The 13,299-nt window shown below is 49.8% G+C and overlaps 1 protein-coding gene across 1 annotated transcript in view; it reads right to left on the reverse strand.

The window, feature by feature from the left end:
• Nucleotides 1-13,299, reverse strand: part of LOC141082422 (uncharacterized) — a 118,912-nt gene that overhangs the window by 10,315 nt on the left and 95,298 nt on the right. The window contains exons 3-4 of the mRNA XM_073566363.1: nt 1,086-1,183; nt 797-887 (exon numbers count right to left, since the gene is read on the reverse strand). Coding sequence (XP_073422464.1) covers nt 797-887; nt 1,086-1,183 — 189 coding nt within the window. The remainder of the gene's footprint in view (nt 1-796; nt 888-1,085; nt 1,184-13,299) is intronic.

Genomic DNA, 13,299 nt, shown 5'->3' on the forward strand with positions numbered 1-13,299 from the left:
TTTGGGTATTTTCTGTCATATTGACCCCCCAAACTCACTTCAAATGTGAGGTGGTCCCTAAAAAAATGGTTTTGTAAATTTTGTTGTAAAAATGAGAAATCGCTGGTCAACTTTTAACCCTTATAACTTCCTAACAAAAAAATTTGATATAGTTGATATAGATGCTGCTGCGCAGGTGCCGCCATCACCGGTGACATTTTGCTGGGTGTAATTTTTTTCTAAGCCTCACAATAGCCACAATATTATAGGCATTATCAACAATAATATCAATGTTATTATATGCATTATGTAATAATGGGGGCAGGTCAGTGAGGGGTCAGCGACCTGTCATAAGCCAATACAGAGGAATATGTAATCAGAGCACCACATAAAGCCCCACCCACAGCCCCACCCACAGCCCCGCCCCAGAGCACGAGAATCTCATTAACGGAAAACTACAAATACAGATTACACAACAGTAAACCAGAGTTGCCCTCACTTATGGTGGACCATTGGAGCTACTATGGATCCTGAGCAGAAGATTAGAGAAAATAATATTGCTCCCCATTTCAGGAGAGATTGTGCAGTAATCTGAATTCCTTAGGATCAGAAACAATGTAATTGGTTGTAAGTTCTATAGAAAAGGGCTTTCACTGCCCAAAGTCATTTGAACAGTTTTTAGTGGAGGAGAATGTTGTGGTCTAGAGGCAAAATGGTGATCATGGTAATACGGCCGGACTACACCACCGATAAAGCAGCCACAGCCGGTGACTGAGAGGAATCTGTGACTTCTCTGCATTCAGTGGTTACTACTCACCTGGGTAGTCATATGTGGGAATCTCCTCTTTACACCACTCATCACCCCTCACATATGTCTCTGTAGTATTAATATGGGTCAGATCTTCACCCTGAAACAAATATTGTAAAAGTCACCGACAGATGGAGAAGTCCCATCTATGATCAGCTCTAATCCTGCCATCTCCACCGTTCTCATTACACAAGTATAAAACATATAATACTGGTAGATACAGCAAGACTGAGCACAAGACCTTCACAGCCGTCTACACATCATAGGGGAGATCTCCTGACACCTTCTCTCCATCTACCTGATGATCCTGAGGAGCACTGGGATCTTCTTGGTTACAGTCCTGTGGAAGAAGAGGACGGGGACATCTCTCTGGTGTTGTCCTCTTACTGGATAGATCTGGAGGAAACACATACAGGGACTGAATTCATTCTCTACATACAGATAATTATAGGCCGTGTGTATTTAGTCCTGTCTATTACCTGGAGATGTGAGGGGCTGGGGAACCTCCATTATGACGTCCTTGTACAGATCTCTGTGTCCTTCTAAATACTCCCACTCCTCCATGGAGAAATAGACAGCGACATCCTGACACCTTATAGGAACCTGACACATACAATGATACCGTCATCCCCCCGATCCCTTCATAGTGTTACTGTATAATGTCCCAGCATTCCCAGCAGTGTCACCTCTCCAGTCAGCAGCTCAATCATCTTGTAGATGAGCTCTAGGATCTTCTGGTCATTGATGTCCTCATGGATCAGGGGGTGAGGTGGAGGCCCCGTGATTGGGCTCAGGGGTCTTCCCCATCCCTCAGACACAGGGTCCTGACAGCGATCACTAGAGGTCTTCTTCACCACTGTGTAATCCTGGCAATGGAGAGACACACTAATAAATCTCACTCCAGACATTTCCAGAGTCCTCACCTCTCCAGTTCTGTCCATCTGTTATTCCCATAGATAAGAATGATGTAATGTGACGTCATCAGAATCTCTCACCTCTCCAGTGAGACGGAAGAGGATCTCTAGGGTGAGGTGTAATATCCTCTCCGCCATCTTGTCTCTGTCCATATCCATCCTTGATGGGGAAATCAGGAAAATTCTCTTCTGTAGAAGATCTTCACTGAGAGGATCCGATATTGTAGAGACCTGAATGAGAAGAAGATGATCCGATGTAACATCATAAGAATCCTGTGTAATAATACAATTACTGGAGATAATAAGGGAAACATATGAGGAGATTTATTATCTTACAGGGTTTAGTTTTCTCCCCTGACATCTACTAATAAAACCTATATATTTAGGCCACAGACAACAAGCAGTTTCCTCCTTGGAGTCGGCAGCTGAACACGTTCCTCATAGACTCATCTTCCATAACGCTAATTCTCGTCTCATTACCGACACTGGAATCGGCATTAGCAATACTGCAGGAGAGATTCATTACATGCGACATGAGAAATACAGTCATATGTAAAAGTTTGGGCACCCCTATTAATGTTAACCTTTTTTCTTTATAACAATTTTGGTTTTTGCAACAGCTATTTCAGTTTCATATATCTAATAACTGATGGACTCAGTTATATTTCTGGATTCAAATGAGGTTTATTGTACTAACAGAAAATGTGCAATCTGCATTTAAACAAAATTTGACCGGTGCAAAAGTATGGGCACCCTTATCATTTTCTTGAGTTGAACACTCCTAACTACTTTTTACTGACTTCCTGAAGCACTAAATTGGTTTTGTAACCTCATTGAGCTTTGAACTTCATAGCCAGATGTATCAAATCATGAGAAAAGGTATTTAAAGTGGCCACTTGCAAGTAGTTCTCCTATTTGATTCTCCTATGAAGAGTGGCATCATGGGCTCCTCAAAACAACTCTCAAATGATCTGAAAACAAAGATTATTCAACATAGCTTTTCAGGGGAAGGATACAAAAAGTTGTCTCAGAGATTTAACCTGTCAGTTTCCACTGTGAGGAACATAGTAAGGAAATGGAAGAACACAGGTACAGTTCTTGTTAAGCCCAGAAGTGGCAGGCCAAGAAAAATATCAGAAAAGCAGAGAAGAAGAATGGTGAGAACAGTCAAGGACAATCCACAGACCACCTCCAAAGACCTGCAGCCTCATCTTGCTGCAGATGGTGTCACTGTGCATCGGTCAACAATACAGCGCACTTTGCACAAGGAGAAGCTGTATGGGAGAGTGATGCGAAAGAAGCCATTTCTGCAAGCACGCCACAAACAGAGTCGCCTGAGGTCTGCAAAAGCACATTTGGACAAGCCAGTTACATTTTGGAAGAAGGTCCTGTGGACTGAAGAAACAAAGATTGAGTTGTTTGGTCAAACAAAAAGGCGTTATGCATGGAGGCTTAAAAACACAGCATTCCAAGAAAAACATTTGCTACCCACAGTAAAATTTGGTGGAGGTTCCATCATGCTTTGGGGCTGTGTGGCCAATGCCGGCACCGGGAATCTTGTTAAAGTTGAGGGTCGCATGGATTCAACTCAGTATCAGAAGATTCTTGACAATAATGTGCAAGAATCAGTGATGAAGTTGAAGTTACGCAGGGGATGGATATTTCAGCAAGACAATGATCCAAAACACCGCTCCAAATCTACTCAGGCATTCATGCAGAGGAACAATTACAATGTTCTGGAATGGCCATCCCAGTCCCCTGACCTGAATATCATTGAACATCTGTGGGATGATTTGAAGCGGCCTGTCCATGCTCGGCGACCATCAAACTTAACTGAACTGGAATTGTTTTGTAAGCAGGAATGGTCACAAATACCTTCATCCAGGATCCAGGAACTCATTAATAGCTACAGGAAGCGACTAGAGGCTGTTATTTTTGCAAAAGGAGGATCTACGAAATATTAATGTCACTTTTATGTTGACGTGCCAATACATTTGCACCGGTCAAATTTTGTTAAAATGCATATTGCACATTTTCTGTTAGTACAATAAACCTCATTTGAATCCAGAAATATAACTGAGTCCATCAGTTATTAGATATATGAAACTGAAATAGCTGTTGCAAAAACCAAAATTGTTATAAAGAAAAAAGGTTAACATTAATAGGGGTGCCCAAACTTTAACATATGACTGATGACTGTAACTCCTTCATGATGAGGACGACATCTTCATCTTCTACTGCGGGCTCTAGAGACAGATGTGGCCAGAGTCGGTCACTGCCTCCATCCCCACCGGCCGTCTATATGAAGGTTTCCCGTCTTCCCCGCACTGGAATCTTCTCTCCCGTTAGATCTCAGCTCTGAGTCACACACAGAAGTTTGAGGCTTTTCTGGAAGAACAGGACAGGAGAGATCTGAGGCCGATGTCTCCATGTACAGGGTTTCCCCTCGGGATAAGAGGCTTTTCGATCCCTTTCCCCCAATTAGAGGGGACACCTGTGGATATCGGGGTCTTTACCGGCTGCAGTCCTGGGGGGATTTACTCGGTAACGTGGACGTTGGACAAACGTCACCATCAATTCCCATCAGAGTGAAGGAACATCGCTCCTCTATTCAGCTCTATGGATCCCGGATGAAATCCACTGCGGCCCCTGCAAGAAAAGAGCGAAGTCTGGTGAGACCCCCGAGGCCGGAGATTTCTACAGTTGCTCTGTGCGCACAGGACCTGTGATGAGGTCACAGGAGGGGAGGAGTCAGGGGTCACATGATCAGGGGCCTCAGTGTGGACAGGACTCTGCTATGCTGGTTGTCATGGTGCTGGATGAGGGGAAGTTTATGTGTGGGGTCAGGAGGGGTTTACAGGGTAGATGTAGCAGAGGCGTGTGTGTGCGAGGTGTACGGAGCGGAGCCGTGTGTATACGAGGTGTACGGAGCGGAGCCGTGTGTACGAGGTGTACGGAGCAGAGCCGTGTGTGTACGAGGTGTACGGAGCGGAGCCGTGTGTGTACGAGGTGTACGGAGTGGAGCCCTGTGTGTACGAGGTGTACGGAGCGGAGCCGTGTGTGTACGAGGTGTACGGAGCAGAGCCGTGTGTGTACGAGGTGTACGGAGTGGAGCCCTGTGTGTACGAGGTGTACGGAGTGGAGCCCTGTGTGTACGAGGTGTACGGAGTGGAGCCCTGTGTGTACGAGGTGTACGGAGCGGAGCCGTGTGTATACGAGGTGTACGGAGCGGAGCCGTGTGTACGAGGTGTACGGAGCAGAGCCGTGTGTGTACGAGGTGTACGGAGCGGAGCCGTGTGTGTACGAGGTGTACGGAGCGGAGCCATGTGTGTACGAGGTGTACGGAGCGGAGCCGTGTGTACGAGGTGTACGGAGCGGAGCCGTGTGTACGAGGTGTACGGAGCAGAGCCGTGTGTGTACGAGGTGTACGGAGCGGAGCCGTGTGTGTACGAGGTGTACGGAGCGGAGCCCTGTGTGTACGAGGTGTACGGAGCGGAGCCCTGTGTGTACGAGGTGTACGGAGCGGAGCCGTGTGTGTACGAGGTGTACGGAGCGGAGCCGTGTGTACGAGGTGTACGGAGCAGAGCCGTGTGTGTACGAGGTGTACGGAGCGGAGCCGTGTGTGTACGAGGTGTACGGAGCGGAGCCGTGTGTGTACGAGGTGTACGGAGCGGAGCCGTGTGTGTACGAGGTGTACGGAGCGGAGCCGTGTGTGTACGAGGTGTACGGACCGGAGCCTTGTGTGTACGAGGTGTACGGAGCGGAGCCATGTGTGTACGAGGTGTACGGACCGGAGCCGTGTGTGTATGAGGTGTACGGAGCGGAGCCGCGTGTGTACGAGGTGTTCGGAGCGGAGCCGCGTGTGTACGAGGTGTACGGAGCGGAGCCGCGTGTGTACGAGGTGTACGGAGCGGAGCCGCGTGTGTACGAGGTGTACGGAGTGGAGCCACGTGTGTACGAGGTGTACGGAGCGGAGCCGCGTGTGTGCGAGGTGTACGGAGCGGAGCCGCGTGTGTACGAGGTGTGTGGCGCGGAGCCGCGTGTGTACGAGGTGTGCGGAGCGGAGACGTGAGTGTACGAGGTGTACGGAGCGGAGCCGTGTGTGTACGAGGTGTACGGAGCGGAGCCGCGTGTGTACAAGGTGTACGGAGCGGAGCCGCGTGTGTACGAGGTGTGTGGCGCGGAGCCGCGTGTGTACGAGGTGTGTGGAGCGGAGCCGCGTGTGTACGAGGTGTGCGGAGCGGAGACGTGAGTGTACGAGGTGTACGGAGCGGAGCCGCGTCTGTACGAGGTGTACGGAGCGGAGCCGCGTGTGTACGAGGTGTACGGAGCGGAGCCGCGTGTGTACGAGGTGTACGGAGTGGAGCCGCGTGTGTACGAGGTGTACGGAGCGGAGCCGCGTGTGTGCGAGGTGTACGGAGCGGAGCCGCGTGTGTACGAGGTGTATGGTGCGGAGCCGCGTGTGTACGAGGTGTGCGGAGCGGAGACGTGAGTGTACGAGGTGTACGGAGCGGAGCCGTGTGTGTACGGAGCGGAGCCGTGTGTGTACGAGGTGTACGGAGCGGAGCCGAGTGTGTACGAGGTGTGTGGCGCGGAGCCGCGTGTGTACGAGGTGTGTGGCGCGGAGCCGCGTGTGTACGAGGTGTACGGAGCGGAGCCCTGTGTGTACGGTGCTGCGGGGCCTCTGCCGACATTTTGTGAAAGGCCCGAACCCCCGCAGTTTATATATTTATTTTTACTCATTTATATAGCACTATTAATTCCACAGCGCTTTACAGACATTAGTGACATTGTCCCCAATGAGGCTCACAATCTAAATTTCCTATCTTTGGAATGTAGGAGGAAACCGGAGAACCCGGAGGAAACCGATGCAAACACGGAGAGAACATACAAACTCCTTGCAGATGTTGTCCTTGTGTAAGGACGGGGACTGTGTACCTGCTTTGTCTGCTCTTGCCCTTAGTTCGGTTGGATTCTGCCCTTGCCCAAAATGGAGTTGCTGGCTTCACAGGGGCCATCTTCTTTCCTGTCTGCTGTATATATAAGGGAACTCTGCACACTAGTGATGGGAAGTTCGGCTCCTTTTTTCGATCCGGCTCATTCGGCTCCGCTCACCATAAAGAGACGGCTCTTTTGGCTCTTTTAACGGCTCTTTTTTTAATAATTCGTTTTCCCCAGTCCTCGTTCCAGGTCTTTGCCTGTACAGTGAGGCCTCATTCTCCACCTGTATAAGGATCTAGTGACGCAGTGTAGGCTGTTATTCAGCATTGCTGCTTCCTCAGATTGTCAGCTCTTGTGATCAGGCCCCTGCTCCTCGCTCCGGTCTCTCCTGTACAGTGAGGCCTCATTATACCCATGTATAAGGATCTAGTGACGCAGTGTAGGCTGTTATTCAGCATTGCTGCTTCCTCAGATTGTCAGCTCTTGTGATCAGGCCCCTGCTCCTCGCTCCGGTCTCTCCTGTACAGTGAGACCTCATTATACTCCTGTATAAGGATCTAGTGACGCAGTGTAGACTGTTATTCAGCATTGCTGTTTCCTCAGATTGTCAGCTCTTGTGATCAGGCCCCAGCTCCTCGCTCCGTGCTCTCCTGCAAAGTGAGGCCTCATTATACCCCTGTATAAGGATCTAGTGACGCAGCGTAGACTGTTATTCAGCATTGCTGTCTCCTCAGATTGTCAGCTCTTGTGGTCAGGCCCCGGCTCCTCAATCCGGTCTCTCCTGTACAGTGAGGGCCTCATTCTCCACCTATAGAAGGATCTAGTGTCGCAGTGTAGACTGTTATTCAGCATTGCTGTCTCCTCAGATTGTCAGCTCTTGTGATCAGGCCCCGGCTCCTCGCTCTGCTCTCTCCTGTACAGCGAGGCTTCATTATACCCCTGTATAAGGATCTAGTGACGCAGTGTAAACTGTTATTCAGCATTGCTGTGTCCTCAGATTGTCAGCTCTTGTGATCAGGCCCCTGCTCCTCGCTCTGCTCTCTCCTGTACAGTGAGGCCTCATTATACCCCTGTATAAGGATCTAGTGACGCAGTACAGACTGTTAGAAAGCATTGCTGTTTCCTCAGATTGTCAGCTCTTGTGATCAGGCCCCTGCTCCTCGCTCCGGTCTCTCCTGTACAGTGAGGACTCATTATACACCTGTATAAGGATCTAGTGACGCAGTACAGACTGTTATTCAGCATTGCTGTTTCCTCAGATTGTCAGCTCTTGTGATCAGGCCCCTGCTCCTCGCTCTGGTCTCTCCTGTACAGTGAGGCCTCATTATACCCCTGTATAAGGATCTAGTGACGCAGTACAGACTGTTATTCAACATTGCTGTTTCCTCACATTGTCAGCTCTTGTGATCAGGCCCCTGCTCCTCGCTCCGGTCTCTCCTGTACAGTGAGGCCTCATTATACCCATGTATAAGGATCTAGTGACGCAGTACAGACTGTTAATCAGCATTGCTGTTTCCTCAGATTGTCAGCTCTTGTGGTCAGGCCCCGGCTCCTCGTTCCGTTCTCTCCTGTACAGTCAGGCCTCATTATACCCCTGTATAAGGATCTAGTGACGCAGTGTAGACTGTTATTCAGCATTGCTGTGTCCTCAGATTGTCAGCTCTTGTGATCAGGCCCCTGCTCCTCGCTCTGCTCTCTCCTGTGCAGTGAGGCCTCATTATACCCCTGTATAAGGATCTAGTGACGCAGTACAGACTGTTATTCAGCATTGCTGTTTCCTCAGATTGTCAGCTCTTGTGATCAGGCCCCAGCTCCTCGCTCCGTGCTCTCCTGTAAAGTGAGGCCTCATTATACCCCTGTATAAGGATCTAGTGACGCAGTACAGACTGTTAATCAGCATTGCTGTTTCCTCAGATTGTCAGCTATTGTGATCAGGCCCCTGCTCCTCGCTCCGGTCTCTCCTGTACAGTGAGGGCCTCATTCTCCACCTATAGAAGGATCTAGTGTCGCAGTATAGACTGTTATTCAGCATTGCTGTCTCCTCAGATTGTCAGCTCTTGTGATCAGGCCCCTGCTCCTCGCTCCGTTCTCTCCTGTACAGTCAGGCCTCATTATACCCCTGTATAAGGATCTAGTGACGCAGTGTAGACTGTTATTCAGCATTGCTGTCTCCTCAGATTGTCAGCTCTTGTGGTCAGGCCCCGGCTCCTCGCTCCGGTCTCTCCTGTACAGTGAGGGCCTCATTCTCCACCTATAGAAGGATCTAGTGTCGCAGTATAGACTGTTATTCAGCATTGCTGTCTCCTCAGATTGTCAGCTCTTGTGATCAGGCCCTCGCTCCTCGCTCCGGTGTCTCCTGTACAGTGAGGCCTCATTATACCCCTGTATAAGGATCTAGTGACGCAGTGTAGACTGTTATTCAGCATTGCTGTGTCCTCAGATTGTCAGCTCCTGTGATCAGGCCCCTGCTCCTCGCTCTGCTCTCTCCTGTACAGTGAGGCCTCATTATACCCCTGTATAAGGATCTAGTGATGCAGTACAGACTGTTATTCAGCATTGCTGTTTCCTCAGTTTGTCAGCTCTTGTGATCAGGCCCCGGCTCCTCGCTCCGGTCTCTCCTGTACAGTGAGGCCTCATTATAGCCCTGTATAAGGATCTAGTGACGCAGTACAGACTGTTATTCAGCATTGCTGTTTCCTCAGATTGTCAGCTCTTGTGATCAGGCCCCAGCTCCTCGCTCCGTGCTCTCCTGTAAAGTGAGGCCTCATTATACCCCTGTATAAGGATCTAGTGACGCAGTGTAGACTGTTATTCAGCATTGCTGTCTCCTCAGATTGTCAGCTCTTGTGGTCAGGCCCCGGCTCCTCACTCCGGTCTCTCCTGTACAGTGAGGCCTCTTTATACCCCTGTATAAGGATCTAGTGACGCAGTACAGACTGTTATTCAGCATTGCTGTTTCCTCAGATTGTCAGCTCTTGTGATCAGGCCCCAGCTCCTCGCTCCGTGCTCTCCTGTAAAGTGAGGCCTCATTATACCCCTGTATAAGGATCTAGTGACGCAGTGTAGACTGTTATTCAGCATTGCTGTCTCCTCAGATTGTCAGCTCCTGTGATCAGTCCCCTGCTCCTCGCTCCGGTCTCTCCTGTTCAGTGAGGCCTCATTATACCCCTGTATAAGGATCTAGTGACGCAGTACAGACTGTTATTCAGCATTGCTGTTTCCTCAGATTGTCAGCTCTTGTGATCAGGCCCCAGCTCCTCGCTCCGTGCTCTCCTGTACAGTCAGGCCTCATTATACCCCTGTATAAGGATCTAGTGACGCAGTACAGACTGTTATTCAGCATTGCTGTCTCCTCAGATTGTCAGCTCTTGTGGTCAGGCCCCGGCTCCTCACTCCGGTCTCTCCTGTACAGTGAGGGCCTCATTCTCCACCTATAGAAGGATCTAGTGTGGCAGTGTAAACTGTTATTCAGCATTGCTGTCTCCTCAGATTGTCAGCTCTTGTGATCAGGCCCTCGCTCCAGTGTCTCCTGTACAGTGAGGCCTCATTATACGCCTGTATAAGCATCTAGTGATGCAGTGTAGACTGTTATTCAGCATTGCTGTGTCCTCAGATTGTCAGCTCTTGTGATCAGGCCCCGGCTCCTCGCTCCGGTCTCTCCTGTTCAGTGAGGCCTCATTATACCCCTGTATAAGGATCTAGTGACGCAGTGTAGACTGTTATTCAGCATTGCTGTGTCCTCAGATTGTCAGCTCTTGTGATCAGGCCCCTGCTCCTCGCTCCGGTCTCTCCTGTACAGTCAGGCCTCATTATACCCCTGTATAAGGATCTAGTGACGCAGTACAGACTGTTATTCAGCATTGCTGTCTCCTCAGATTGTCAGCTCTTGTGGTCAGGCCCCGGCTCCTCACTCCGGTCTCTCCTGTACAGTGAGGGCCTCATTCTCCACCTATAGAAGGATCTAGTGTCGCAGTGTAGACTGTTATTCAGCATTGCTGTGTCCTCAGATTGTCAGCTCTTGTGATCAGGCCCCTGCTCCTCGCTCTGCTCTCTCCTGTACAGTGAGGCCTCATTATACCCCTGTATAAGGATCTAGTGATGCAGTGTAGACTGTTATTCAGCATTGCTGTCTCCTCAGTTTGTCAGCTCTTGTGATCAGGCCCCTGCTCCTCGCTCCGGTCTCTCCTGTACAGTGAGGTCTCATTATACCGCTGTATAAGGATCTAGTGACGCAGTGTAGACTGTTATTCAGCATTGCTGTCTCCTCAGATTGTCAGCTCTTGTGATCAGGCCTCTGCTCCTCGCTCCGGTCTCTCCTGTACAGTGAGGCCTCATTATACACCTGTATAAGGATCTAGTGACGCAGTGTAGACTGTTATTCAGCATTGCTGTCTCCTCAGATTGTCAGCTCTTGTGATCAGGCCCCTGCTCCTCGCTCCGGTCTCTCCTGTACAGTGAGGCCTCATTATACACCTGTATAAGGATCTAGTGACGCAGTGTAGACTGTTATTCAGCATTGCTGTCTCCTCAGATTGTCAGCTCTTGTGATCAGGCCTCTGCTCCTCGCTCCGGTCTCTCCTGTACAGTGAGGCCTCATTATACTCCTGTATAAGGATCTAGTGACGCAGTGTAAACTGTTATTCAGCATTGCTGTTTCCTCAGATTGTCAGCTCTTGTGATCAGGCTCCTGCTCCTCGCTCCGGTCTCTCCTGTACAGTGAGGCCTCATTATACCCCTGTATAAGGATCTAGTGACGCAGTGTAGACTGTTATTCAGCATTGCTGTCTCCTCAGATTGTCAGCTCTTGTGATCAGGCCCCGGATCCTCACTCCGGTCTCTCCTGTATAGTGAGGCCTCATTATACCCCTGTCTAACGATCTATTGACGCAGTGTAGACTGTTATTCAGCATTGCTGTCTCCTCAGATTGTCAGCTCTTGTGATCAGGCCCCTGCTCCTCGCTCCGGTCTCTCCTGTACAGTGAGGCCTCATTATACCCCTGTATAAGGATCTAGTGACGCAGTGTAGACTGTTATTCAGCATTGCTGTCTCCTCAGATTGTCAGCTCTTGTGATCAGGCTCCTGCTCCTCGCTCCGGTCTCTCCTGTACAGTGAGGCCTCATTATACCCCTGTATAAGGATCTAGTGACACAGTGTAGACTGTTATTCAGCATTGCTGTCTCCTCAGATTGTCAGCTCTTGTGATCAGGCTCCTGCTCCTCGCTCCGGTCTCTCCTGTACAGTGAGGCCTCATTATACCCCTGTATAAGGATCTAGTGACGCAGTGTAGACTGTTATTCAGCATTGCTGTCTCCTCAGATTGTCAGCTCTTGTGATCAGGCTCCTGCTCCTCGCTCCGGTCTCTCCTGTACAGTGAGGCCTCATTATACCCCTGTATAAGGATCTAGTGACGCAGTGTAGACTGTTATTCAGCATTGCTGTCTCCTCAGATTGTCAGCTCTTGTGATCAGGCCCCTGCTCCTCGCTCCGGTCTCTCCTGTACAGTGAGGCCTCATTATACCCCTGTATAAGGATCTAGTGACGCAGTGTAGACTGTTATTCAGCATTGCTGTCTCCTCAGATTGTCAGCTCTTGTGATCAGGCCCCGGATCCTCACTCCGGTCTCTCCTGTATAGTGAGGCCTCATTATACCCCTGTCTAACGATCTATTGACGCAGTGTAGACTGTTATTCAGCATTGTTGTCTCCTCAGATTGTCAGCTCTTGTGATCAGGCCCCTGCTTCTCGCTCCGGTCTCTCCTGTACAGTGAGGCCTCATTATACCCATGTATAAGGATCTAGTGACGCAGTGTAGACTGTTATTCAGCATTGCTGTGTCCTCAGATTGTCAGCTCTTGTGATCAGGCCCCTGCTCCTCGCTCCGGTCTCTCCTGTACAGTGAGGCCTCATTATACCCCTGTATAAGGATCTAGTGACGCAGTGTAGACTGTTATTCAGCATTGCTGTCTCCTCAGATTGTCAGCTCTTGTGATCAGGCCCCTGCTCCTCGCTCCGGTCTCTCCTGTACAGTGAGGCCTCATTATACCCCTGTATAAGGATCTAGTGATGCAGTGTAGACTGTTATTCAGCATTGCTGTCTCCTCAGATTGTCAGCTCTTGTGATCAGGCCCCTGCTCCTCGCTCTGGTCTCTCCTGTACAGTGAGGCCTCATTATACCCCTGTATAAGGATCTAGTGACACAGTGTAGACTGTTATTCAGCATTGCTGTCTCCTCAGATTGTCAGCTCTTGTGATCAGGCCCCTGCTCCTCGCTCTGGTCTCTCCTGTACAGTGAGGCCTCATTATACCCCTGTATAAGGATCTAGTGACGCAGTGTAGACTGTTATTCAGCATTGCTGTCTCCTCAGATTGTCAGCTCTTGTGATCAGGCCCCTGCTCTTCGCTCCGGTCTCTCCTGTACAGTGAGGCCTCATTATACACCTGTATAAGGATCTAGTGACGCAGTGTAGACTGTTATTCAGCATTGCTGTCTCCTCAGATTGTCAGCTCTTGTGATCAGGCCTCTGCTCCTCGCTCCGGTCTCTCCTGTACAGTGAGGCCTCATTATACTCCTGTATAAGGATCTAGTGACGCAGTGTAGACTGTTATTCAGCATTGCTGTGTCCTCAGATTGTCAGCTCTTGTGATCAGGCCCCTGCT

Source organism: Dendrobates tinctorius, unplaced genomic scaffold (genome assembly GCF_039654945.1).
Source record: "Dendrobates tinctorius isolate UK_male_01 unplaced genomic scaffold, ASM3965494v1 ptg000017l, whole genome shotgun sequence".
Classification (NCBI taxonomy): domain Eukaryota; kingdom Metazoa; phylum Chordata; class Amphibia; order Anura; family Dendrobatidae; genus Dendrobates; species Dendrobates tinctorius.